Source organism: Mastigoproctus giganteus, chromosome 3 (genome assembly GCF_048544385.1).
Source record: "Mastigoproctus giganteus isolate SK-2022 chromosome 3, ASM4854438v1, whole genome shotgun sequence".
NCBI classification, from domain to species: domain Eukaryota; kingdom Metazoa; phylum Arthropoda; class Arachnida; order Uropygi; family Thelyphonidae; genus Mastigoproctus; species Mastigoproctus giganteus.
Window position 1 is genome coordinate 107,001,192 of NC_143577.1, and position 27,347 is coordinate 107,028,538.

General features: G+C 36.1%; 1 protein-coding gene across 1 annotated transcript in view; it reads left to right on the forward strand.

The window, feature by feature from the left end:
- Positions 1-27,347, forward strand: part of ash2 (Set1/Ash2 histone methyltransferase complex subunit ash2) — a 347,019-nt gene that overhangs the window by 183,355 nt on the left and 136,317 nt on the right. Inside the window, exon 8 of the mRNA XM_090370069.1 lies at positions 485-572. Within this exon, the coding sequence (XP_090226195.1) occupies positions 485-572 (88 nt within the window). The remainder of the gene's footprint in view (positions 1-484; positions 573-27,347) is intronic.

Sequence of the window (27,347 nt, forward strand, 5' to 3'; positions counted from 1 at the left end):
TTGATCTGAAGAGAAGCATCAAATGCCAGTTTACAATATCACCAGAAATAGTTACAGACATGCTGCATAACTGTTATATTTTGAGTGTATGTTGTTGAGATTATTGTTGTGACTTTGAATGATAATTTATTAGGGGTTTCTCTTTTTGGCTTGTTGTGAATTTGATATTTAAGTAATCTGGCTGCTGTATTGGAAGATTGTTGTTCATATGCTATTTTTTGTTTTTGTCTTTCACTTCTTTGATGTTTGCTTCATAGAAACTCAATGCTTCGGTAGCCACCAACTCCTATTTTTGGATGCTGTTACATGGCTAATTTAAATTTATCTTTAACTTCTCCGTTTAGGAAATGTAGTTAATTAAAAATGTCAAGTGCCATTTTGGGTATTCTGTCTGTACCAAAATTGATGATTTTTATATAATTTTTCTGTTTTATGAGGTGAATATCTATATATTTTTTCCATTAAATAGCATTTATCTTTATAGAATTTATATAAAATAGGACCTAATTATGAAGCCCTTGGAAAAGCTGCACAGCCAAAGCAAAATCAGGAACTCTCAGGAAATATAAATGGTAAATTTCAATTAATGTTTATTTCATTTTCCTATTGTTAGAATCATATTTTATATGAATCCTGTATTTAAACATAAGCTGTTCTAGGCTAGTGTTTTACATTCTTCTCCGGCCTTGCAGCCTGGGCCGTTTTGACGCATGGGTGCATCTGGCGGACAACAGGAGCCTCGGCCTACTGGGGGCCTCACTTGTTGATTTTAAATAATTTTTTAAAAGGCCCTCGATCCCATATGTTACATTGCCGTTGAAAGTACTGCAAACACGGAACATAATGATATACGAATAATGTTTTTGGCTTTCTTTAAATAGTTTAAAGTGCCGAAAATATTAATATTTAGAAAAAAAATTAACAAATTTAATTCTCGCTTATGATTATAAATTAATAATATATATATATATAATTATATATTATATATATATATTATAATGTTAGGAATGATGTTAGGAATGCGACTAAGAGAGACCCAGAAAAAAATTAAAACAAAATTTAAACTGAATAGGGGGCCACGTTTGGAAGTTTGCCAGGGGGGCCCCAAGAGTTCTTAAAAACAGCCCTGCCTGCAGCCCACTGAACCCAAAAAGTAATTCCTTGTGGCCCATATATACAAGTAGTTTAATAAGTAGTTTTAATGATTAGGAATTTAGTTATTGTTTTTTCCAAGCTACATTTTAATATGAGCTTTCTGCACATAACTAGTAAAATATTATTTTATTTTGCCAGTTTGCAAAATAAAACAATCTGAAAATTTGTGTGAATTTCAGTGAGTCTTGTGTGTGTAGCTTACCTGAATGCTACAAAGTCAAACCTCACATTATCTCCAAATCTGTAACATATCTGGAATATGAGTGCTATGTAAGAGTGGCCAAGTCTTGTTTGCTACCTTTCCCATCTGTTAAAAAAAAAAAAACAGAAATACTTAAGTAAAAGTTTTTGTCAAATAATGAAACCCAAGCTTTTTTTATTTTTTAAAATTATGACTTAGAGCCTAGCTCATCTTGTGAATTATAATTCAATTTTTCCCCCCAACATCTTGAATTGTATTGACTGGATATTTATGAGATCACACTGATCTCTGATTTTGTTTTTATTTGGGTGCTTTTTGTTTTTAACAGGATCACCAAAATAGCCTGCTGGTCACATTAATAAGTTCATTCATTTTACTGGTAAGATGGTATCGGTGAGGTGTTGATGGAGTGTTAGTACAAGGAGCATTCAAAAGGTTTTGTCAGACATATAGTTCCTGTCAACCCAGACTCAAGAAATTTGGATGGCATGTTAAGACTTCTCTATGTAGTCACTACACGCATTTATGAATTTTCCTATTTGTGTTTCAACTTGAAAATCCCCTTCTTGTGGAAGTGTGTATTTTGCTAGTCAAACCACAGTCACTCTCTGTTTCAGATGTTCATTGTCCACAAAATGCATTCCACAATTATGCTGTTTCAATTTTCCAAACAAGTAAAAGTCAGATGTAGCTGTAACAGGTAAATAAGGTGGATGTGGAAAAGACTTGAACCCCCACTTTGGCCACTGTTGTTCCTATCAGTTCACATCTGTGAGGTGAGGCATTGTCATCCAGCAACAGCACTTCTCGCGACAGCATTCCTTTTTCACTGCCGTTTGATGTTTTCTCGTAATTTGGCTAATAGATCCATGTAGTACCACCCCCATCACAGTTTTTCCCTTTTCAAGGAAATCGATGAGCAATACTTCTGAACAATCGCAGAAAACTATCAACAGAATCTTCCTAGCTGAGGTTTACACTTTGAATATTGGCTATTTGTTCAATGTTCATTTTACAGTAATTGATAACTTCTGTAACTACTTTGTTGACCATTTCCTCATTTTTGGCTGTTGCTGGCTGTCCAGTCCTTGGATCATCTTTGAATCTGTCTCTCTTGTCCATGCTTAAATTCAATAAACCATCTCCAGACTGTATATTCAGATTGAGTAGATTCACCATGTATATTGTTCAAACGTATGATTTCAGGTAATTCCACATTCTCTTTTGTTAGGAATTTTATAGCCATTCACTGCTCAAATTTTCCATTTTTGGCTTGGTTTTCAGCAGACTTCAGAATCACATCTACCACAAAGAAGCAGGATAAGTTATATGGCTGAAATTTTGTACAGGTCTGCTAAGACTATCTCCTATTACTAGAAAACCTTCAGACCGTCACAGGGGCATATTATGCAGACCTTTTGAGGTGTTTGTATGAAAACATCAAAGACAAATGCCAAGGAAAATGCAGCAAAGAAGTCTTTTTCTATTAGGACAGCGTGCCTGCTGACAAGTCTGTTATTGCTCTGGCTGCACTACGCATGAGTGTGGCTTTGAAATCTTGAACCACTATTATTCACCATATCTAGCATTATCAGACTTTCACTTAGCATCCATTTTTCCACTGACAGTGATGTCATTGCTGCAATGGATGCATTCCTGGAGGCCAAAGAGAAAACTTTAATCGCAGCTGGAATCAACACATTGCATCAACAGCAGCAAAAGTGTATTGATTCTGAAGGGGACTATGTTGAAAAGTAATATGTTATCAGACTCCTCAAATAAACCATTCATACTTAGGCCATGAACTTTTCAAATGTCCTTTATATGTGCAGAAAAAAAGGAAATCGAAGTGAAAAAAATGCCAATGTCAAAATCGTATAGACCCTTCTGTACACAACATGATATCCAGTTTAGATAGCGCTTAGTTGGTGTATAAGCTGAAAAATATTTGCATCATGGATTCCTTAAATGAATCACAGGATGACCTCAGGCCATGAAGCAAAGGGGCTGTGATTAATAGTTACCTTTCAAATTGGGCCAGCTTGAGAAGTGGGGATCACCTAAGGATCTGTACTGGTACCACTCTTGTTTCTGAATTTCTTAAATGGCATCAACAAGGGATAGAGAACATGATGTTAAGAAATGGATGAGTGGCTAACGACTAGGACCAAGCAGTGCTCCTTCAGGACAACTTGGGTAGGTTTCAAGGAGAGAAGTGGATAGCTGTTGCTTCTCTAGATTTTTGATGGAGAGGCCATCTTTTTTACTTGTCTCTGTCTCTGTCATAATATAGTGGTGACACAGTTTCTTAATCTATTTGCAGAACCCCAGTTTTGTTGTCTTTCTATTTTCCCCCAAAAAAATAAATAATAAAACTATGTTGAAATTGGAATTTTTTTTTTAAATTTTGCAAATTTATGCTTATTTTTATTAATTAATTTGCTGTCATGTGTGCTGCAGTAGTTGAATTGCAAAATAGTAACACACAATAATATCATGTGCAGTGATTCCATGGCATTTGTGTAGTGCAAAGCTAATTAACAGTGTCTTTCAGTAAGATATCAAAGAAATGCAAAGTAAAATTTGAGAAGGCTAATGTGCAAGGTTTTCCATATATCATTTTTCTTGAGTACCGTACAGAGATGTGATTTTTCAGTTTCAGATGGCAAGGAATGGGATGTTATTACACATTTGCAAACAAATAAGCATAACAACTGTGTGCGGTGCATAGAAAGAAATGCAAAAGTAAATGTCACATGGTGATGAAGATATTATACAAGCTGGATATTTATTTGCACATTTTTTTTTTTTTTCAAAGAACATAATCTTCCTCTTAGTGTTGAACATAGTGGCACATTATTCAGAAATATGTTTCATGATAGTGAAATAGCAAAAAATATGATTGCAGAGGAACAAAAACAACACGCATTTTTAGTGAAATTGCATGGGGAGGGACAGAAGAGATAGTGAAGGCTCTGAAAAAGGAGCCATTTTCAATTGCTAGAGGTGGTGATAATCTAAGTGATTCCTAGCTGTATTCCATATGACGACCTTTTGTAATAATAATAATAATAATAAAAAAAACCAAAAAAACTTCAGATTGAAAGCAACTTGCTCTCAATGCCAGCATTCGAAGGTGACTCTGCAACACTGGACATCTGAACATCCTGAAAGCTCGTGGGATTTCTTCAAAAAATTTTTTGATACTTAGTGTTTACAATATGCTTGTTATGGTAGGCTTAAAAACTGGAGTAGCATAGGTACTGAAAGTGGAGATCAAGTATTTGATGATTGCCTATTCTTGTCATCTGATTCATTTGTTTCCTGAAAAGGGAACTGCATAGATTCCTATAATTAGATATTTGCAAAGCATAAGAACAGTGTACAGAAAGATAGAAAGATATGCAAAAATAGATGTGGCATATCATTGCAACTTTGTATGTGCTGAATGTTTAGTTGCATCTTTTGTCATAGAATATAAGCCTTCTTTCTTTCTGTGGTGCTGGCACATTGTTCAGAAAAGTTTCCTGATGGCAAAATAACAAAAAAAAAAAAAAAAAAGTTGTGGAAGTACAAAATCAACAGTCATCATTAGTGAAATTGCACTGATAGAGAAAGAGGAGGTAGTGATGGCTCTGAAAAAATGGGCAATTTTTTTATTACTACAGATGGCAGTAATTAAAGTGAAGCTGTATCCCACTGTGGCGAACTTTTGTAATAAAAAAAAAAAATCATCAAACTGAACTTGCTGTCATTGGCACTGAGAGCAAGTCCAATTGATATGCACCTGTTATTCTAGGACTAAAATCTGGAGTAGCAAAGGTATTAAAAGAGGAGATGGAGCACCTGGTGGTAAAATGCAGACTTTGTTGCTTTATTAATTTGTGTGCTGAAAAAGGAGCTGCATGCTTTCCTGTGAAAGTGGATGAATATTTGGTTGATATTTATTAGTATTTAGAGAGAAGTGATAAAAGGAGAGAGAGAGATTTCAATAATTTTGACTGATGCATGCCACTGAAGCATGTGTGTACATGTTGGCTAACTGTGGTTAAATATGTAACTAGACTAGTTAGTTACATATTTAGTTACACCTAGACTAGTAGAACATCAACCTTTGGCAACTCTGTTTAAAGAAAATGTTTGAAATGGGAAGAAAAGCAATCTGAGTGCTTTTCAGAGTTACCAAATTGAAAAATACAAGTTCACTAGTGATTGGCACTGACTCATATTCAAATCCAGTTCATGATCTAAAAGGTTTAGCATTAGCATTAGTAGAGGCATTTGATGCAAGAAAGCAAGCTTATGCAGCATCAGCCAAAAAAAAAAAAAAATAAAATAAAATAATTATAATAAATAAATAAATAAAAAATAACCACTTCCACTTCACCCCTCTGTTCATTCGAAATACCTGTCCAGCTGAGCCTTAAACTTATTTAGGCTATCAACTTCCACGACAAGGGATGGAAGTCTATTCCACCAACCAACCACCCACTGGCTAAAGGCAAATTTCCTCACGTCTATCCTACATCTGTCTTTTCTCAATTTGAATTTATGCCCTCTCAGGTGATTATTCTGAGCAAGAGGAAGAATCCCATCAGCATTGAGCATGCTCAAACCATTCAAGGCTTTATACACCTCTATCAGATCACCTCGCTGGTGCCTAGTCCCCAGACACTGTAATTTGCAAAACTTAAGCCTTTCTTCGTAAGAGCACCCCTTTGTTCCATTCACTAATCTGGTTGCCCTTCTCTGTACTCGATACAGCATCACCACATCCCTCTTGAAATGAGGCCTCCAGACCTGTATACAGTACTCTAGGTGTGGCCTGACCATTGCCTTATACAAGGGAATAATCACCTCCTTATCCCTGCTAGAAAAATTCCTATATATCATCGACAATACACCATGAGCTACTCTTGCAGCCCATCTGCACTGCTCAGAAAACTTCATATCTGCCTGTACAACCACCCCCAGGTCCCTTTCATTCTCTACCACTGTCAGTGTAGTACCACAGAGTTGATACGTTGCTCTGGGGTTGCTGTTTCCCATATGCAGTACTTTACATTTGTCAATGTTAAACTTCATTTGCCACCTCTCAGCCCATCTCCTCAACCTTTCCAGATCCTGTTGCAGTAGCATAGTGTTAGTAGTGTCCTTGACAACCCTGCCAACCTTCGTATCGTCTGCAAACTTGGACATTAAGCTTGATATACCATCATCAATATCATTTATAAATACAGAAAACAATAATGGACCCAATACTGAACCCTGAGGGACTCCACTAATAACATTAGTCCATGATGAGCAGTGTCCGTTGATTGCCACTCTCTGTCTTCTCCCCCTCAACCACCCCTTTATCCATAGCAGCAATTTGCCTCCAATGCCACACTGCTCCAATTTGTGCAGCAGTCTTCCATGTGCAACAGTATCGAAAGCCTTACTAAGATTCAAGTATATAATATCAAAGTTATTCCCTGCATCCAGTTCTTTTGTGACTGCATCATAGTATCCAATCAAATTGGTCAGGCAAGACTTCCCCTTAACAAAACCATGCTGTGTCTGAGCTATAACTGAAGTCTTGTCTAGATGATCCTGCAGTGCTTCTTTAACCAGTGCCTCCATTAACTTTCCTGGAACAGAAGTTAAACTAACAGGTCTATAATTACTTGTGTCGTCCTTTGATCCTCCTTTATGAATTGGGGTCACATTTGCACATCTCCAGTCCATGGGTACTTCCCCTGAGTCCAAGGAAGCTCTCATAATTATGGCTAAGGGTTTGCTTACTTCCTTTGCTGCCTCCTTTAATATAACTGGATAGATCCCCAGGTGCCTTTCTTGTATTTATCTTCAACAATTTCTCCTCCACTTTACTCTCAGTTATTACAAGATTCTCTAGCTTACTGCCAGAGTTGAATACACCTCTGGCATTCCCCTCGCTTAATAACTCCTCATGTGTGAATGTCGATGCAAAATATTCATTCAGTTTGTTAGCTACCTGAGCAGGATCATCAACAGTTGACCCATCGATATCAAGTGGACCAATCTGATTCATCCCCTTCCTTCTAGAGTTTACATAAGTAAAGAACTCTTTGCTGTTTTTCTTTGCATCCCTTGCCAAAGATTTCTTGTAATCTGCCTTCGCCTGCCTAACCTCCTTTGTCACTTGGTTACAGATCAACTTGTATCTATCATAAGCTTCTGTGTCACGTTAATTTGTATGTATCCCATGCAGTTTTCTTCTCTGTCATATGTCTCATTAGTTCATCTGACATCCACTTAGGCCTAAACCTTGAACAATATTTCTTAGTTGGTATGTACAGCCTAGTAGCTTCCAAGATAAGTTCTTTGAATGCTTCCCATTTTGAATTTGCTGTTGGTAACATCATCATCAGTTGGTCCCACTGTATAGAATTTAAATACTGTCTCAGTCCATCGTAGTCGCCTTTACGAAAGCAATAACCCTTCCCTTTACCCCTAATGGTAGTTACCTCTTTGAGTAAATCCCACTTCAGCACACTGTGATCACTGCCACCTAGTGGTTCATTTACCTGCAGATTCTTACTGCATGAAGAATTACTACTGATAATCAAATCAAGAGTATTACTCCCTCTAGTTGCCTCCCGAACATGCTGATGTAGAAAACAATCATCCAATAAATCCACAAAAGCCTTGCTAGTGTGTGAGTGACCAGTCCCCAAATTCCAGTCAGTATCTGGGAAATTGAATTCCCCATTATAAGACTCTCTGATTTACTGGCCCACTCTATTTCCCCATACAGTTTCTTATTATATTCATCAGAGTTATTAGGCCTATAGCACACTCCTACTCTCAATTTTGATCTCCCAATGCTTATGTCACACCAAACTGACTCGACACTGCACTGTCCAGCAATGTCGACTGGTTTCACTTCCTTGGATTTTATGTATTTCTTAACTAATATCATAATCCCTCCTCCCTTCCTATCCTGTATATCCTTTCTGTAGGTATTGTACTCCCGAAATTCCAGTTCTGTATTCCTTATATCTGTGTGACACCACGTCTCTGAAATCCCCACAATATCTGCCTTTGATGTTTTGAGCAATACCTGAAATTCATCAAATTTATTTACTAAACTCCTAGCATTGGTGTACACGCAAGTATACATGCACCTGTTCTTTTGCTTAGCTACCCTAACACAACCTATGTGTTTATTTGTACCCCAATGATTCCCAGCAGTCTCTGAAATATTCTGCATCTTATTTTCCAGGCTGCGGCTCATTCCAATAGAAGCAGTGCAAGAATCACTTTCACCTCTGCCAGTGGCTACTGTTAATCTATTAGTCCTTGTATCCCCCCAATCTAGCAGTTTTCTGACCCACTTAACACTGCCTCGATAGCATCAGCAAACATTCTTGCATCCCTTTGAAAGGAGACAAGTTGATGAGTTCGAACTTCTGAATTCCAAACGTATGGTAAATCCAGTCCTAAACAGCCTAGCTAGCTGTTAAATCTTAGCATTTATCCTTACTAGTGCAGAAAGTCTTCTTCTCTCTTTTGGCTAGAATAAGGTATTTGCTTGTTTCTTTTTAAATTTTACACCAACTTTTGAAAATTTCAATGTAGTTCTTCAGTCCTGTGTACCTCACATCCACGTCCTTCAGAAGTCCTTGATAACCACCTTCAAGTTGATGCAGAAGGTGGTTATCAAGGCACAGATATATCCAAGGCATTTGATAAAGTATCGCACAAACAACTTATGGAAAAACTTAAGCTATGTGGTATCCGTGACCCTTTGCTCTCATGGCTACACAGCTATATTACGCATCGTTCCTTGAGCATTATCATCAATCAAATGAACTCAGACTGTTTTATACCACTAAGTGGAGTACCTCAAGGCTCTCCCCTAGGTCCTCTACTTTTCATTGTTTTCATAAATGATCTTCCTTCTTGCATCTACACTTCCAATATTCAAGTTTCTCTCTATGCAGATAATCTTAAGATCTATTCAGCAGTGAAGGAGAAAACGGATTCTCAACAGCTTCAGTGCGCCCTCAATAAATTCTCTCTGTGGCTATCTCTGAATGGATTGTCTGCTAACCCCTCAAAGTGCAAAGTAAACTCTTTCTCATCCTGCCGATCTCCACAACTAATAAATACGGAGTACACTATTAACTCTGTGATCATCAAAAGGTGTGACCAAGTTAATGACTTGGGGATTCTCTTCTCCAGCAGTGCTAAATTTGATGCCCATGTCCTTAAAATCACCAGCAAAGCATTCAAAACACTGGGATTTATTAAACGGAACACCTACAAGTTCAAAAACTACATATAAGCTGTCATGCTTAAGGAGACATTGGGAGAACTATAGTTCTCCCAATCCTTGAATTCAGCTCACCCATCTGGAATCCTCACACGAAAACTTTAATTAACAAAATTGAAGCAGTCCAAAAAAAATTTTGTCCGTTACCTTAAGTTCCATAATCCTCTATTTTATCACACGGTGTACTATGAATCGCTGTGTGATTACTTTCATCTGAGGACTCTGTGCACTAGAAGAGTTATTGCTAACATCACCCTTCTAGCCAAAGTAATCATTGAAACTTATGAAGCATCTGATATCCTTAGTAAAATAAACTTCAATGCTTCTTGTAGACAAGTTAGGAACCTTACACTGTTTCGCCTTGACTTTGCCACTACGGACACTATGAAGTTCAGTCCACTGAACAAAATCAGCCTCTCATTGACTTCTTTGACAACTCCCAATCACTGATGAACTCCATCCACAAGTTTGCCTCTTCTCTTCAAATGCAAAATGACTAGCTCTCATCTAATTGTTGTAGTTTATTATTACTATTTTTTAAATTATTTTTCTATTCTCTAACTAATTAATTTATTATTTATTTTACAGGTAACTTAACTTAATGCAATCCTCTTTTGTACATATGATTTTAATTTTTAAATCTATATCAATGTTTATCTTCCTGTTGGATTTCATATTATTGTTATCAGTTGTGTTCATTATTCTGCTCTCAGATACCCTGTTAATGGTTACCTGTTGTATATCTTGTTGTTAATAAAATAAAATAAAAAATAAAAATGTACTGCGGTCACTCCCAGATATGTTGAAGAATGTTATGTGCAAATTTATTTTACCAATAGCTTCTAAATCTTCTACTTCCATTTTGAAAATTGAATACTCGAGCAACATAAACCAGAAGGATGATTCTGACTTAGTCATAGGCATTTCTCCTGCCCATGTCTTGAAGAGTGGTGCACAACTTCCATTGAAATTAAAATTAGAAAATGTACTTATGAATGCCGAGGTAGCACAAATTTCATCAATTGGCAGTGCAATGTTTTCAAATTTGAAATTTTTTGTGGATAAGCTTCCACTACTTCTTGGTCTCATTAAAGATAAAGAAATAGATGAAACAACAAATGTTTTGCAGAATCAATTCTGGCAGTTTCAGTGTGAGAGCCTACCAGACACTATTATGAAAGAAGAAAGAATTGATGTGTTATTTCAAGAATTGATATTTCAAGCTTTTCAAGAAAGCTTGAATTATAACAAATTATCCTAGTCATGTGTGGTATTTTAACATTTCCCCATAGCAGTACTGAGTGTGAGAGAATATTCGGCCAGGTTAGAAAAACAAAATCTGAGTTCAGATCTCCTCTTTATGGTAAAGCTTCAGAAATACCACTGACATCCAAGGCTCAGGACCATTGTTATGAACTGTTCAGATACCGTTCAAATTCGGGAAAAGTGCAACAGAACCCAAAAAAATGTTGAAAACATCTTTTGGAGAACATGTTATTTGAAGATTTTTCAGTGGTTTGCAAAGTTTAAAGAGAACTGCATGTCTGTTAAAGTGGCCCTCACTCTGTGACCACCCTTTAATTTAACAATAATTCAGGTGCGCATATATATTTGTGATCTGTATTTAATTTTCTGAGAAGTTACTGGACAAATTGATTATTGTTATGGGACATGTCAATCAGTTGTATTAAATTAATTGCAAGATTTAGAAATGCAATGCATTTCAGCTATGTTTGTGCCTTGTATCCTCAGTGCAGATCACAAAGAATGGCGAGCTGTCGAATGTAAGGATCTTTCATTCTGTTCTGTCGACACACACTTTGTTTCTATAGTCATTACTAGTAACATATGGCTATGACATAGAAACAAAGGTCCAGTCCCCTCAATGGATGCTTTTTATTTCTTTTTCAAGGTCCAAAAAAAGGAACACAATCTCAATGAAATGTGAAGATCATTCTTATCATATTTTTTGACTCACAGAGCATTATTCATTATGAATTTGTCCTGCATGTTCACACAGTGAAACCAGGAATACTATAAAGCAGTTCATTTGTGATTGAATGATGCAGTTTGGAGAAAATGGCTTGAAAAATGAGCTGCAGGGAATTGCCACTTGCATCACGACAATGTTCCTGCACGCTTTGCACTTCCCATTTAAGGATTTCTTGTGACATACCACTGTTACTCTCGTCATCCATCTGCTGTACTCACTAGATAAATTTAGGGCCCCCCCTCAAGCTTAAAGCCCCCTTGAAAAGTTAAAAATTTGCAATGACTAGAGAGATTATTCAGAACTTGATACAGAAACTATAAACAGTTTCAAAAGATGCCTGTCACAAATGCTTCCAGAAGTTTGTATCAGTGTACACACTGTTGAGTGATTATTTCAAATGAAAGCCATCTGAATAGCTATTAAGCTTCATCATTTCTCCAATATTAGTGCAGTCTTCTAAACTTATGCAGATGTTGTTGGGATATTGGAGACAGTGTCACTCAGTTATTAGGGATGCAGAATTTGAATACGAGGAGTACCAATGTGTACAAACAGGACAGGAGAGGAGGTTATGCCCTTAGTTAAAATGCACATAAAATCTAGGGCTGTGCATCCAGTTAACATGGGTGGCCAGTGCAATGTGGAATTGTGATATAATCACTGGAAAAGCAAAAAATGACAGTAGGAGTGTGTTTTTAGCCTAATGGCTGTGATGAGTATAACAAGCAGCTGAATACAGTGGGTCACTAAATCATCTTTTAAAATGGAGAATTTAAAATTTCCAGGTATTGAAACTTATTACTTGGTCACTCTAACAGTAGACAGTTACAATAAGTTTGTGGATTTATTAGACAACTGTTTCCTGAACCAACATATTAGAGAGGCAACAAGAGAAAGCAGTGCTCTTGATTTCATTATCAGCAGCCACCCTTCTTACATTAAGAATTTGGAGATAAGGGTCCTTTCTCTAGGAAGCAATAATCATTGTGTTTTTGATGTGGGATTTACTTAAAGATGTGACTACTGTCAAGGGCAAAGGGAAGGGCTTTTGCAGTCATAAAAGTGACTACACTGGTCTCAGGCAGAGTAGGCACTTTTGAATTCTGTACAGTGGGACCAACTGGTGAAGTTACCAGCAGCAAATTCTAAAGGGAAAGCATTCAGGGATATAGTTGTAGAAGCTACTAGGCTTTTTATACCAGTTAGGAGATACTGTTCAAGGCTTAGGCTTAAAGATGAGACTCATGGCAGAGAAGAAGAATGTGTGTGAGGGATACAGAAGCCTACAGTAAATATAAACTAGTCTACAACAAAGTCACTACAGGGTCAGACAAAATAAGATTACGAGAAGTCTGTCAAAAAATGTGTGACAAACAGCAAAGACATCTTTACTGATGTGAACTAGGAGCTGAATGATTTTGTGATAACTGAGAAGAAATTGGAAGAAAAATTATTGAGGCTAAATGTAAAAAAAGCACCCGGGTTGAATGTGATCTATCCAATTATATTAAAGGAGGCAAAAAAAAAAAAAAAAAAAAAAAAGTTCAGAAAATCTTTAGCCATAATCATGAGAGTATTCTTGGATTTATAGGAGACTAGATATGTGCAAATGTATCCCCATTTCACAGAGGGTACCATAGGGTGATATAAGTAATTACAGACCTTTTAGCTTGAGTTCTGTTCCAGGGAAAAGAATGGAGTTGCTGGTTAAAGAAGTGATGCAGTGCCATCTAGACTAGAATGCATTTATACTGCAGTCACAGCATGGATTTATTAATGGGCTGTCTTGTTTGGTGTCATCACTGTGTGATAGTATCCAATCTGATATAATGTCAAAATTATCTTTTTATCTATTACTTTGTCACTATGACATGGTGACAAAGTGACTGGATGAAAAAAATTATTTTGACATTATATAATTGGATTTCAGAAAATCTTTTGATACCATTGCACATAAAAGACTGCTGTACAAATTGGAGCAGTGTGCCATTAAGGGCAAGTTACTACTATGGATAAAGGGATGGTTGAGTGGAAGAAGGCAGTTATTATCAATCCCTTTTTGGAAAATGTTATTAGTGGAATCCCACAGGGTTGCAAAGCTTGTTGTTTTCAGTATTTATTAATTGTATTGATGGAGCCATATCAGGCCTAATTTGCAAATGTTGGCAGGGTTGCTAATGATAGTAATCATGGTATTCTATTGCAACAATATCTACAAAAATTAGGCAGTTATGCTTACAAATGGCAGTTGAAGTTTAAAATTTATAAATGCAAGGTACTCCATATGTTTAGGAGCAATCCCAGATTAATGTACCGTGTGGTATACTACATTCAAGGTTGGGGAAAATGAAAAAGAACTGGGAATAATTGTGAAGTCAAATATGAATTTCTGTCAGCAGTGCAGACAGGCTGCCTGAGTAGGAGGTGATCATTCTGTTGTATAAGGCAGTCATTAGGCCAAATTGTGAGCCTGCATACAGGCCTGGAAACCCCATTTTTGAAAGTATGTGGATCTTTTTGGAACTGGTGCAGAGAAGAGCAATGAGTGAGTGAGGGGAAAAAAAGAGTGTGCATACCAGGAAAGGCTTTAGTTCTGTAAACTGCAGCAGCTGGAGACTATTGAGACTATGCAGCACCTGGATCTGATCGAGGTGTTTAAGGCTTTGAATGGATTGAATAAATTCAGTGCTAATGGAATCCTTCCTCTTGGCCAGAGTAAGCACATGATGGGGCATAAATTCAAATTGAGGAAGAATGATTGCGGGATAGATAGGTGAAAATTTGCCTTCAACTAGTGGGGATAATCGATTGTTGGAAAAATTTACATTTGGTGTTGTAGAATAAATTCAAGCGAGAACTAGACAAACGGTTAGAGGGAATGGAAAGTGTTAAGTTTTTTTTTTTTTTTGGTGATGCTGTATAAGCTTGCTTTCTTGCAACACTTGCTGTTACTGCTAATATTAACTTTTTTGATCATACTTTGTACAATTGGTGGAGCTGAGTTAAAAACAGTAGAAGAAGAATGTGATTTTGGGGTTATGATATGGGTGGACTGAATCTTTCACAGGCAGCAGGGCATGCCCATGTTTTCCAATTGATGATTTATTGTACGTTTGATTGTATAATTAGGTAACTCATAATTGCACTGTATAAAGCATATATAATACTGCACTTGGAATAGTGTAAGACTGCTCTTGAAATTGTTAAGTTTGCATTTGAAATTATGTCCGAGTGTGGAAACACCATCTAAAAGAAGACACAGCTTCTTGAAGGGTCCAAAGACTGCAAGAAACACATGGTGAAATTGGAAAAAGGGTTACCGTAAAAAAAAAAAGATGTTCATAGTTTTAAATTACTTCAAAACTGTTGTCCTGAATTAAAATTATGGATGAAAATGTTTAGATTGGATTGTAAGAAGTTTTATTTTAGCCAGTGAGCATTAATTGTTGGAATATGAATAGGTAATATGTTGGAATATGTTACCTCTGTCGGTAACATATTCCAACAATTGTGGTTGAAACTGACTGCTTGGGGAAGTTCAAAGGTCAGATGGACAGATACTTGTGTATTTTCTTTTATTTAATAAAATAAAGTACACAGGTATTTTATATATATATGAGGTAGAAGTAATAAATCTATTGAAGAGTACAAAGATGGAGGCTTATATATATATATAATTGGTACTATATAGGTATTCAAAGATTTATTAATTGACATAAAAGTACTCAGCGAGCCATATGGCCAAAAGAACCTATAAAGACTAAGATAGCCTGTGTTGGTTTATATTGTTATACCCTAGACATAATTACAATAAAATAAAAATATAATGATTATGCAGTGCCATTCAATGTTATCCATTTATCAATATAAATATAATGATAAATGGATACATTGAATGGCACTTTTTCGAGGGCTAACACCATTCAACATATCCCACCAATAATTAGCAAGGCTGTCTGTTTCTGATTGTTATCTGCCTGTTTAACTGGGTCCAAATAATTAAACACGAAGGCAATCTATGCTAATCTTTAAATTTAACAGCAAACAGGCAAGATAACAGCTAGCCCAACAGATAGCTTTGAAACGAATATACAAAATATAATACAATGTATCCGATTATCAATAATTAGCTGCATAATAATTATATTTTTATTTTATTTTATTGCTAATTATATGTTTATTTCTAGGGAAAGCAATGCAAATCAACATGGGCTATCTTAGTCTTTATAGGTTCTTTTGGCCGTATGGCCCACTGAGTATTTTTATGCTGATGTTTTAATGCACTTTGAATACTTATATAGTACCAATTAGATTACAGACTGATGTAATGTTCAGTCTACAATTGATGGCATTAATCTAATCTGACATACACTTTACATCTATTTCAATATTTCATAATAGATTAAATACATACATATATATATATATATATAAACTGTAAAATTAAAGTTAGGAGAAAGAAGGAAATTAAAAAAAAAAATAAAAAAAAACAAGGGTAAAAGGAAGAGAAGAATAAGATGACCACAAAAGTAAGTGACTGCATAAGCAATATCCAACATCATTGTGTAACATAGAGAAGCAATATATATATATATATATATATATATATATATATATATATATATAAAAAACTGAAATGAGTAAAGAAACAAATAAATAACGTAGACAGAAGTGGAAATGGAAGATATGTGGTAGGAATCTGTAGAAAAAATTTAGAAAAATATTACATATAGACAAAATTATAAGCCAATAACTAATAAATTTAGACAGGTGCCAACTTGAGATAATGCTGAATGAAAAAAAAATGTGAAATATCACTAAAATTAAAATTTTTTTATGTATTTATCTATATATAGAATTAATATATTGAATAAAGTATGCATAAATGGATATGAAAGTTACACAACGTGCCAGTAACTAGAAGGGTATGGAAAGAAGAAGAAGAAGTGTAGTAGATTTCTGAAAGGTGAAAGAATGTTAATATCCTAAAGGTTATGATGAATTAAGAGAATTATGGGCTGAATTACCAAGCCAATAGATAGTGGGAAAACTGTAAAGTAAAATTAGTACATCAAAATACTAATAAAATAAAAATGCAAATAAATAAATAGAAAATGAAAATAAAATGATAGTGTTATAGCTGTCATCAGATATGGCGGGAAACATATTTAGAAAATGGTCAAATATAGGTAAGGCTTGATCTGATGTCAGCTAAAATAAATAAATATTGATACACGATCAGGTATTTCATCAGGGGGATTACACCTGACCATGTATCAGGAACTGCGTTTCAATACTTGTCTATAGTAGTAGAAGAAAAGTAATAGGCTAGAAAGCAACGAAAATGAAGTTAGCACATTCTAATACAGTATGGACCAGGTAGTCCTAAAACAGGGTAATTTATTCAGGTAAAAATAAGAATCAAGTTAAAATAAATATGTTTAACTTAGTGTAATTTATATATGTAAAAATAAGGATCAAGTGGTAGATGACTCATCAACTGGTGCAATGCCACCACTTTGCTTATTGGAGGCTTGAAGTGGTGGAACCCATGTTTAGTCTCTAGAGCTAAGTTCCAGTCAATCCTTCCCCATCTCTTCCATCATGCAGTATGATTGATGACTTTTGAGGATATGATGAACATCACAGCGAGATCCAGTATTCGTTACATTTCGAGGGTACAGCTCTAAAATTGTGTTCGCAGGCTGGCCGCTAGTTAGTACACCGGACCGAAACTATTGGTAACTCTCTAGGAGGCTTCCGGATCAGCTAGTGTATAATCTTGCTACCTCTACTCTGCCTGATAGTGACTGGAAGGAGTCCGAGTAGTGTGTATGCAGGGGGCCATTGTCGAGGTTACATTATGTCAAGGGTCTGGGTATATTCTTACCATGTGTACACCATATCCAAAAATTTCATTACTTCATACAGCATGTCCCACCCACTTTTTCTTACTATTGAATACACCATGAATTATCAAACTAATAGAGCAAGCTTATCTGCGAAAAGATCTAAACCTCCCAAACACTTCCTAATTCATTTCACAAATATACGTGGTCTCAATTCTAATCTCAATGATGTCCATTTCAACTTGCAGTCTGCCAAACCCCATGTAATTTTTCTGACAGAATCTCAGTTATCGGTTCATTCATTCACCTACTGCTCATCTCAGATGCCCAATTATTCGTTGTATGATTTCTTTCGCCTCAAAGGTGGTACTTGTGCATATATCTGTTCTGATATTCCCTGTCAGAGATTTAGCAATTTGGAATCTCCTCTCTTCGATCTTCTCTGGCTTAAAATCTCTCTACCTCATTGTGTCAAATTCATCTGTTGTCTCTACCATTCTCCCAACTCCACTAATCACTTGGAGCTCTTTGACTTCCTCTCTTTGCAACTTGACTTTCTCCAGTCCAACTTTCCTAACAGTGGGTTAATTTTCCTTGGTGATTTTAATGTTCACAACTCCAGCTGGCTTCTGTTTTCTAGTCACACCGACCCAGCAGGTTGAGATGCTGAGGCTTTTGCAATTACTAATGACCTTGCACAGATTGTTCATTTACCTACAAGAATACCGGACAATCCTAATCATACAGCCAACACGCTTGATCTTTTTCTCACAAACAACCCTTCTAAGTACATGGTCAAAGTGAGAGGTCCTTTAGGCACTTCAGATCACAATTTGGTGTCTCTTCTCCAATGCAGCCTTTATCTCATGGCTGTTCCCAACCTCGTGTTGTTTGGCATTACAAGAATGCAAAATGGGATGACCTGTAAGATTTCTTTTCCTTGGTCGGATTACTGTTTCAAAACTTCTGATGTCAACATTTGCTCAGATTATGTCAGTGAAATTATTCTTGCAGGAATGGAAATCCCACACTCCACTTTAAAATCTCGTCCTTTATCTAAACCTTGGGTTTCCAATAAATGTGCTAAGGCTGTTCAAGGGAAGAACGTTACATATTGTAATTGGTTTGTTTCTAATTCTTCAGTTTCATTTTCTGCTTACACCAAAGCTCGCAACAATTGTAAAGCAGTTATTAATCAGTCTAAACTAGAGTTTGAACAGGCTAAGAGTAGAAAACTTGCTTCTTGCCCTAATGGTAGCCGAGCATTCTGGTCTCTTGCCAAAGCGATTGGCTGCAACTTTTTGCCCATCTCTGCTCCCACCTCTGTCCAAACCAGATGGTTCTGTTGTCACTTCAGCCAAGGATAAAGCTGACCTGCTAGCATCCCATTTTTCTTCCAACTCATGTATTAATGATCTTGGTAAAACACCTCCCGCCATTCCCAACACGCTCCATTCAATACCTCCTGTGGTCTTCTGGCAAAAGGATGTCAGAAGGATTTTGACGAATCTTGCTAAGAAAGCTCCAGATCCCAATGGTATTTCTTCACTTGTTCTCAAAACCTGTGCCCCTGAGCTTACTCCTATTGTTTTCTGCCTTTTTTCACTTTCTTATTTCAGAGGTGTTTTTCCTTCTGCTTGGAAATTTGCCCATATCCAGCCAGTTCCAAAAAAGGGTGACAAATCCCTCCCATCCAATTATCGTCCCATTGCAATTACTTCTACTCTTTCTAAAATAATGGAGAAATCAATTAACCGCCAACTCTTAAACTACCTAGAAACCTTCCATCTGATCAATGATCGCCAGTATGGATTCCATCAGTATCGATCCACTGGTGACATTCTGACTTATGTTACCCATTTATGGACTAATTCAATGGAAAGGTTCGGTGAAACACAAGTAAACTCTTGACATGTCAAAGGCTTTCGATCATGTTTTGCATAAAAGTCTTCTAAACAAGCTTCCATATTATGGTTTGCCAACTGTTTTTTGTAATGGTTATCCAGTTTTCTCTCTGATCTCTCACTGAGGGTGATGGTAGATGGCTCTCTGTCTTCTAACTTCTCCACTAATGCCGGTGTGCCCCAAGGTTCAGTTCTTTCCCTCACTCTTTTCCTCTTATATATTAACGACCTTCTTCCATTGACTGGAAATCCTATTAATAGTTTTGCCGATGATAGCACATTGCATTCCACTTTACATTTTGAGAAACCTTGCCCTGCTCAATCAGCTTCAACTTCTTGAAAATCTGCTACGAATTCTTTAAATGCCGATCTTCAGGTAATTCTCCAGTGGGGCAAAGACAACTTAGTTGATTTCAACCCTTCTAAAACTCAGTCTTGTCTTATTTCTCTCAAAAAGGATTCTTCTGCCCCTATGCTTATCTTTGGTGACACTCTGATTTCTAAGCAAAATGATATATCTCTTTTGGGGATTACCCTGACTTCTAATCCCTCTTGGCACAAGCACATTACAAATATTGCTTTCTCTGCATTTAAAAACTTTGTTTTCTCTTTCGCTCTCAGCATTACTTTTCTTCCAAACAGCTGCTCACTCTGTATAAATCGCAAATCCGCCCAACCATGGGATATTGTTCCCACATCTTGGGTGGTGCCCCCAAAACCTCTCTCAGGCTTCTTGATTCTATTCAGAAGAGGGGAGTTAGGTTAATTAATGATTCATCTCTAACAGAGTCTCTCCACTTGCTGTCTCATAGACATACTGTTTCTGCTGCATGCTTCTTCTACAGATACTTCCATGGGCATTGTTCTTCTGAATTGGCTTCAATAATTCCCGCTCTCTCATTCAAAACAGTCCGAACACGTGCAGCCACCAGCCAACAACCATTTACTGTCTAACTTCAAACTCACTAATCCAACTTTTCTTCTTCCTCGTTTATTCATTCAACTGCCGTTTCCTGGAACAACCTTCCTTCATACATATTTCCTGAAAATTACACTCTACAGAAGTTCAAGTCCAATGTCCACAAATATCTTCTTTCGACTTCTCAACCTTCAACCCAAGCACGGTACTAAGTACTGTAGGTTCTAATACCTCTCATGTTTGGGGTTTACATAAAAAAAAAAAAAAAAAAGAAAAAAAAAAGTTAAAATAAATCTGGTTAATGTAAATATGTTTAATATCAATATGTAGACTTTACCTTGTCCATACTATGTTAGAATGTGTAGGATTTAAATGATTCAATAAATAAATTTGGAACAAGCACATGGTATAGGGTGAGGTACAGTCGGTCCTCGTATAACACGTGTTTGCATTACACGAATTCGATCATGCACGATTTATAAATAGGGGAACGTTATCTTATATAACACGAACCGAATTCGCTTATACACGATTCGCCTTTGTGTTTACAAGAAATGGCAGTCGAATGCGGAATCACCCCAACTGAACGCAACACGATAGGAACGAAGAAGATTCTGAAAATGTATTTATGTGTTTTATATCAGTGAAGGGGAAACACATTTCACCATAATAACGTAAAAACCAACACAATTCCAGCTATCGATATAATCGCAAATGCAATTAGATGGAGTTTACTACCAGTTTATAACAGATTCCACTAGCAGAAATGAAACTGGAAATTGTTTTATGGTAGTAACCCCCAGAAATGTGCTTTAGTAAAATGTGGGGTGTTAATAGTGTATCTCGGCCTTTACGGTGTTGTTTATTCAGTTGCTATACGCGCGCAGCTTTGTTTATGTGTATCAAGCGTGCCTCCTCGTTTTGTAATTGTGCTTTAAAAATGAGTAAAATACTTAAAAGGTGTGAAAAGGAAGCGTCCTGGTGAAGACACTGCAGATACAGAGAAAAAAAAAAAAAAAAAGCGATATCGATAAACAGAGGCGGACTGTGTTAAAAATTCTTACCCGTGAAATTTTATAGTGGCCTCATACTACAGTTTATGGCCAAAATCACATCGGCTTTGGGCCCACCGGGGTTTCCCCGGTAAGGCTTATGGCCAGTCCACCTCTGTCGATAGAGAAAAAAATATGAAATTGTGAAACGCTTTGAGCGAAATGAAAGACCATGTGATATTGCACGTGCGACAGACCTAAATGAGGCAACGCCGAGAATTACAAAGAATGCGGAGAAAATAAAAACAACTTTCATAGCGGGAACACCTTAAAGTGTAATTAAAATCCATTAGATTAAGACACAAGAATTGGAAGAGATGGAACGGCTGTCATCTGTTTGGATAGAAAATCAAACAAAAAGCAAGTTTGCTTACGATAGAAGCAAAAGCATTAGCAATATTTTATTATGACTTACGTATTATAATTTATACTTACGTATTATAAAATACGTAAGTATTTTATTACGACTATTTTATTTAATATAATAAATTTTTTACGAAAAAAATACGTATTTTATCCGTAAAAAATACTTTTTTAGTATTAAAAAATACTAAAAATACTTTATTATAATATAATATTATTTTTATTACGTATTTTAATCGTTATAAAATACTTACGTATTTTATAACGATTAAAATTACCCGATTATTTATTGTGTTTGGTAATGTTTTGGTTCCAAATGTGTGTTCAATCTTGGGTGGTCGGCACCTAACCCTACTTTTCCCATAGGGCCTGTTGTTTATATTGCACGATTTTGCATTGCACGAGGGTTTCTAGGAACGCAACTATCGTGCTATACGAGGACAGTCTGTATTAAATTGGGGATGGGGGAAGGGAAATAGGAGTATTTTAAATAAATAAAGACGAAAAATAGCAATAGAATTAGGATAGTAGGAACGTTCATATCACCCTCATGTACACTAATAGTTTTATGAACAGGAAGTGCAGTTTAAATAGGCAGCAGAAAGATAAAAAGTTATTAAATAACACTAAGCTTGCTGGAGTTGTGAAGCCCAACCTTATAGTAAGGGCTGTGGCATTTGTAAGCATTAGTATAAAAGGGAGCTAATACCAAAATGCTTGTAATGATATGAAAAATGTGCTGAAACATGCCGAGAAACGAATCTAAAACAACACTGAAAGTATAATAAGAAAGTGAACGATACCTGGAGTATTTCAAGAAATGCATACCGGAAACAAGCTGTCGGGAAAAATATATGTAGTGTGTTGTGTGTGTGTGTGTGTGTATGGTTGTTTATTGGCGCATTAGCTGCTATGTCTATAGTGCGTATATATATATGTAGGAGACAGAAAAAGGCGTGGGATGACACTCACATATTCAGTAGAGTAGATGAATGCACGCAAATTTCAACCGCATTAGCAATATAGCTACATGATAAAGCTGTTTATAGCAGTGTAGTGGACTTAATAGTAAGCTGCGAAGAAATGCAAAACAGTGGGAAAATAGTGACCTCTATTGTCGTATTTAGAATACAAATGTATGGAGATAATTTAAAATTAGCATTGGAAAAAGAAATGTGGTTGGAATAGTATGACTTTTATCATGATAAAGTCATACAATTTAAACACATTACCGTTAATAGATAAATAGTGTTGTACAATACGTTGGCCAAAATCATACACGTCAAAACGAATGATGAGGCTTTATTATATTAAGTTGAATAATCTCATATAAGGGAATGATTGCAAATGTATCAGAGTATAGAAAACAAGAATCAACAAATGTTTTGAGATATAAATTTATAATCTATAGTCCAATTTATAAAGAATCCAATTTGGCAAGAAAATATATCCAAGGAAAAAGAACTAATTTAAATCCCTAGAAATAAGTAACATGGTGACTTAAGATCCAAAGGTGGTGTAGTTAAGGATCCAATTATAAAAGAACAGGAAATAAGTATATGTATATTTCATATATATGTATATGAAACAAATCGAAGGAAACAACTATAGTATGGAAGAACAGGAATTAATTCCATGTATATAAATCTAGATGAAACCATAGGTAAAATGGTTTACCTATGGTTTCATCATATACAGGGTGTTTCAGTTAAACGTTTCAGAACTTCTAAGAGGGGTAGGGTACATCCTGACAACTCGAAATCATATAGCAATGTGGGGTCAGAAATGCTTTCCTGAAGCGGTGTTGTACACAGAAGCACCATAAAGAAAAGAGACCGTAAGTGAGAAATCGTTTTAATAATACATGAAAAGAAGCAAAAGGTACATGGATTAAAGTAAGTGTTCGAAGTTTCTTCCACGGGCTACAATGCATGCCTCACATCTCCGACGCATGGACATCCGAACATTCTGGAATACTCCAGGCGAATTTCGAATTTCTTCGGCAGCTACTGCGATTCTTGCAACCAGCTCCTCAGCATTGTCAACAGGGTTGTCATAAACTAGCGATTTCATATGACCGTGAAAATTCCTTCACAAGGGAAGACGCATAACGACCATATCTGGGCGGTTGAGAACCCGCATGCAATACGACGTCGTGCAGCACAGATTCGATTTTCGGTCAATGTATGGGCCGGTATTATGGGAGATCACCTCATCGGACCTTACCTGTTACCGTGTCGTCTAACCGGACCTATCTACTTGATCTTTCTGCAGCAAGTATTGCCACAACTTTTGAGAGATGAACAAATTTCTGCATCGACGCAACAGACAATGTGGTTCCAATACGATGGAGCCCCTGCCCATTATAGCGGAGATGTTCGTAACTACCTGGATGTCACATTTGGTCAACAGTGGATCGGACGTGGTGGTCCCGTGCGTTGGCCTGCTCGGTCACCCGACCTATCATGTCTTGATTTTTATTTCTGGGGTCATATGAAATCGCTAGTTTATGACACCCCTGTTGACAATGCTGAGGAGCTGGTTGCAAGGATCACAGTAGCTGCCGAAGAAATTCGAAATTCGCCTGGAGTATTCCAGAATGTTCGGATGTCCATGCGTCGGAGATGTGAGGCGTGCATTGTAGCCCGTGGAAGAAACTTCGAACACTTACTTTAATCCATGTACCTTTTGCTTCTTTTCATGTATTATTAAAACGATTTCTCACTTACGGTCTCTTTTCTTTATGGTGCTTCTGTGTACAACACCGCTTCAGGAAAGCATTTCCGACCCCACATTGCTATATGATTTCGAGTTGTCAGGATGTACCCTACCCCTCTTAGAAGTTCTGAAACGTTTAACTGAAACACCCTGTATAGGAAACCATAGTAAATGAATCTAAGGAAAAAGAATCAGTTGACATTATATCCAAAGGTAGAGTAGTTAAGAATCCAATTATGAAGTGATATAATTCCAGGGATATAAGTATCATGGTGACTTAAGATCCATAGGTGGTGTAGTTAGGATCGAATTATAAAAGAATAGGAAATAAGTCCATGTATATGAAACAATTCCAAGGAAACAACTATAGTATGGAAGAACAGGAATTAATTCCATGCATATAAATCTAGATGAATCCACAGGTGTGAGTTCACTGTGGAAAGAATAACAAATGAATCCAAGTATAAAGTACCAATTTACATATCCAATGGTAGTGTAGTTAAGAATCTAATTAGGTAAGAACAAGAAACAAGTCTATAGACATGAAACAGTTCAGTCTTAAGAAGGAAGAACAAGAAGTAATTCCAAGGAACAAAAATTTGAATATCTCTATACCTAATAGTGATGTAGTTAGGAGATTGTATAAAGTGATACAAAGTCACTAAAATCTGAAGACTGCGGTATAATTTTAGTGGAAAAACTAGAGATTGATTTTCAAAGGTGTAGTATGTTAACACAAGCTTTAAAAATCCATCCAGGACCCAATGCCATAACTTGTCATTGTTATGGCATTGGGTCCTGGATGGATCCAACCCATAACTTAAAACAAATTAATAGAAGTCAGCAAAGACTCAACATGGGTAGTTAATTATAAGTAATTTCATGAATGATTATTAAAACAGATCCAATGGTAGAAACTTAGTGAGTAAAGAGACAAGGCAATCAATCCAAAGAAAATAGTTACATCGGAAATCATGTATAACTATTACTTACCAAGTAGTGGAATTCAACCAGACAATTTTATAACTTTACAGATACTTTTAGAACTGACCAGTTCATAGTAAATTATAACTGAATTTATTTCTGATGAAATGGAAAACTATATTGAAACAGTATTTTACAAAGTAGATAGGGATATTATTGTTGACATGCTTATTATAAAGGAGTTGTAGAGCTTTGGGGAACAATAGTTGGTTACTACATATGTAAGCTAATCTGATGGTTTGAGTACACATTATATTTTTATGTATTTTTTTGGAAATATTGGAATGCTAGTTAGGGTAAAGTAGATGACATCAAAGTTAAATTTATTTCTTTTATCATATATGTCAATATCATATGGAGGTGAAGTAGTGCTAATTGTATATTGAGGTCAAGGAAGTTGGCTGTGTAATTAGTTTTCTTTATTTAGTTTAAGTTTATTAGGGTAAATAGCTTTGGCTATAGGTTCAAAGTTAGTATTTAAGACTAGGATATCATCTGAAAGCTAACAGGTTATAATTAGGATTATTTATGGTGTATAGTTCTTCATAATAATGCAAGAATAGGTTGATACTAAGCTGGAAATGTGGAAACCCATAGGAACACCAATAGTTTGTTTATAGGTAAGTTTGCCATTGAAAATATAGTTATTGAGTAAACAGAGGTTTACATAGTTGTTCCAAGTATTTTCATTTATGTTTAATTTATCTTTGTATCTGTGATAAAGCTGTTTTAGCACAAATATCATTAAATTATGTGGTATGGAGGTAAAAAGGTTGGCGAAATCAAATGTATCTATAGTGACAAATGGGCCTGGAGTACTGGGGTCCATAGTTTAACAAATAGATATTTATTTAAAGTATACCCAGTATAAAATAAAATAAAATAAAATAAAATATTTCAGTAGCTTTCGGAACTCGTGTCCCTTCGTCAACTGACAAATTTGTATTCAAATTTGTCAGTTGACGAAGGGACACGAGTTCCGAAAGCTACTGAAATATTTTATTTTATTTTATTTTATACTGGGTATACTTTAAATAAATATCTATTTGTCAAATGTATCTATGTTTGTTATGATAATATTTGAAGGTGTTGATGACAGCTAGGTTATCATTGAAGAGCAAGATAAACACTGAAAAGGAGAAAATTGAGTGTACTGAGTTATGCAAAGCCATTAGAAAGAGACTCAGAGGGGACATAAGAAGATTTAACACAAGAAAAGTAGAACAAGCATTAAGGGAAAACAAAGGATTTAAACCAGCAGCCATGAGCAGTAATACAGAAAGACAAATGATACTGAAACTGAAGAATAGCGATGTTGTACTTATAAATAGCAGAGAAGGCATAATTTAAAAAGCAGAAGACTACTATAGAGAATTATACAAGGAGCGAGGGGATGATGCCAGCAGTGGGTAAGATGAATTGCAAATTAGTAACACATGTGATATACCCGATACCCTTCCTGATGAGGTAGAACATGCATAGAAGAAAATGAAGAATCAGAAAGCCCTGGGGGAAGGTGAAGTTATTGTAGAGTTGTTAAAATTGGGAGGAAGAGACATGACACAAAAACTGGCAAGGTTCTTTACAAAATGCATTAGAAAAGGTGTGACACCTAAGGAGTAGAATAATGTAATCGTAGTTTTGATGCATAAGAAAGGAGATAAATCAGAAATTGGAAATCATAGACCAATTAGCTTGTTATCTCACATCTGCAAGTTGTTCACAAGGCTCATTACCAACAGATTAGCAAGAATACTTGATGAGAATCAACCAAAAGAGTAAGCTGGCTTTAGGAAAGAATTCTCAACTAGGGTTTAACCTTCACGTAATATCACAGCTAATGGAGAAATCAAATGAATATAAAACACCATTATGCCTGGCATTTGTAGATTATGGAAAGGCATTTGAC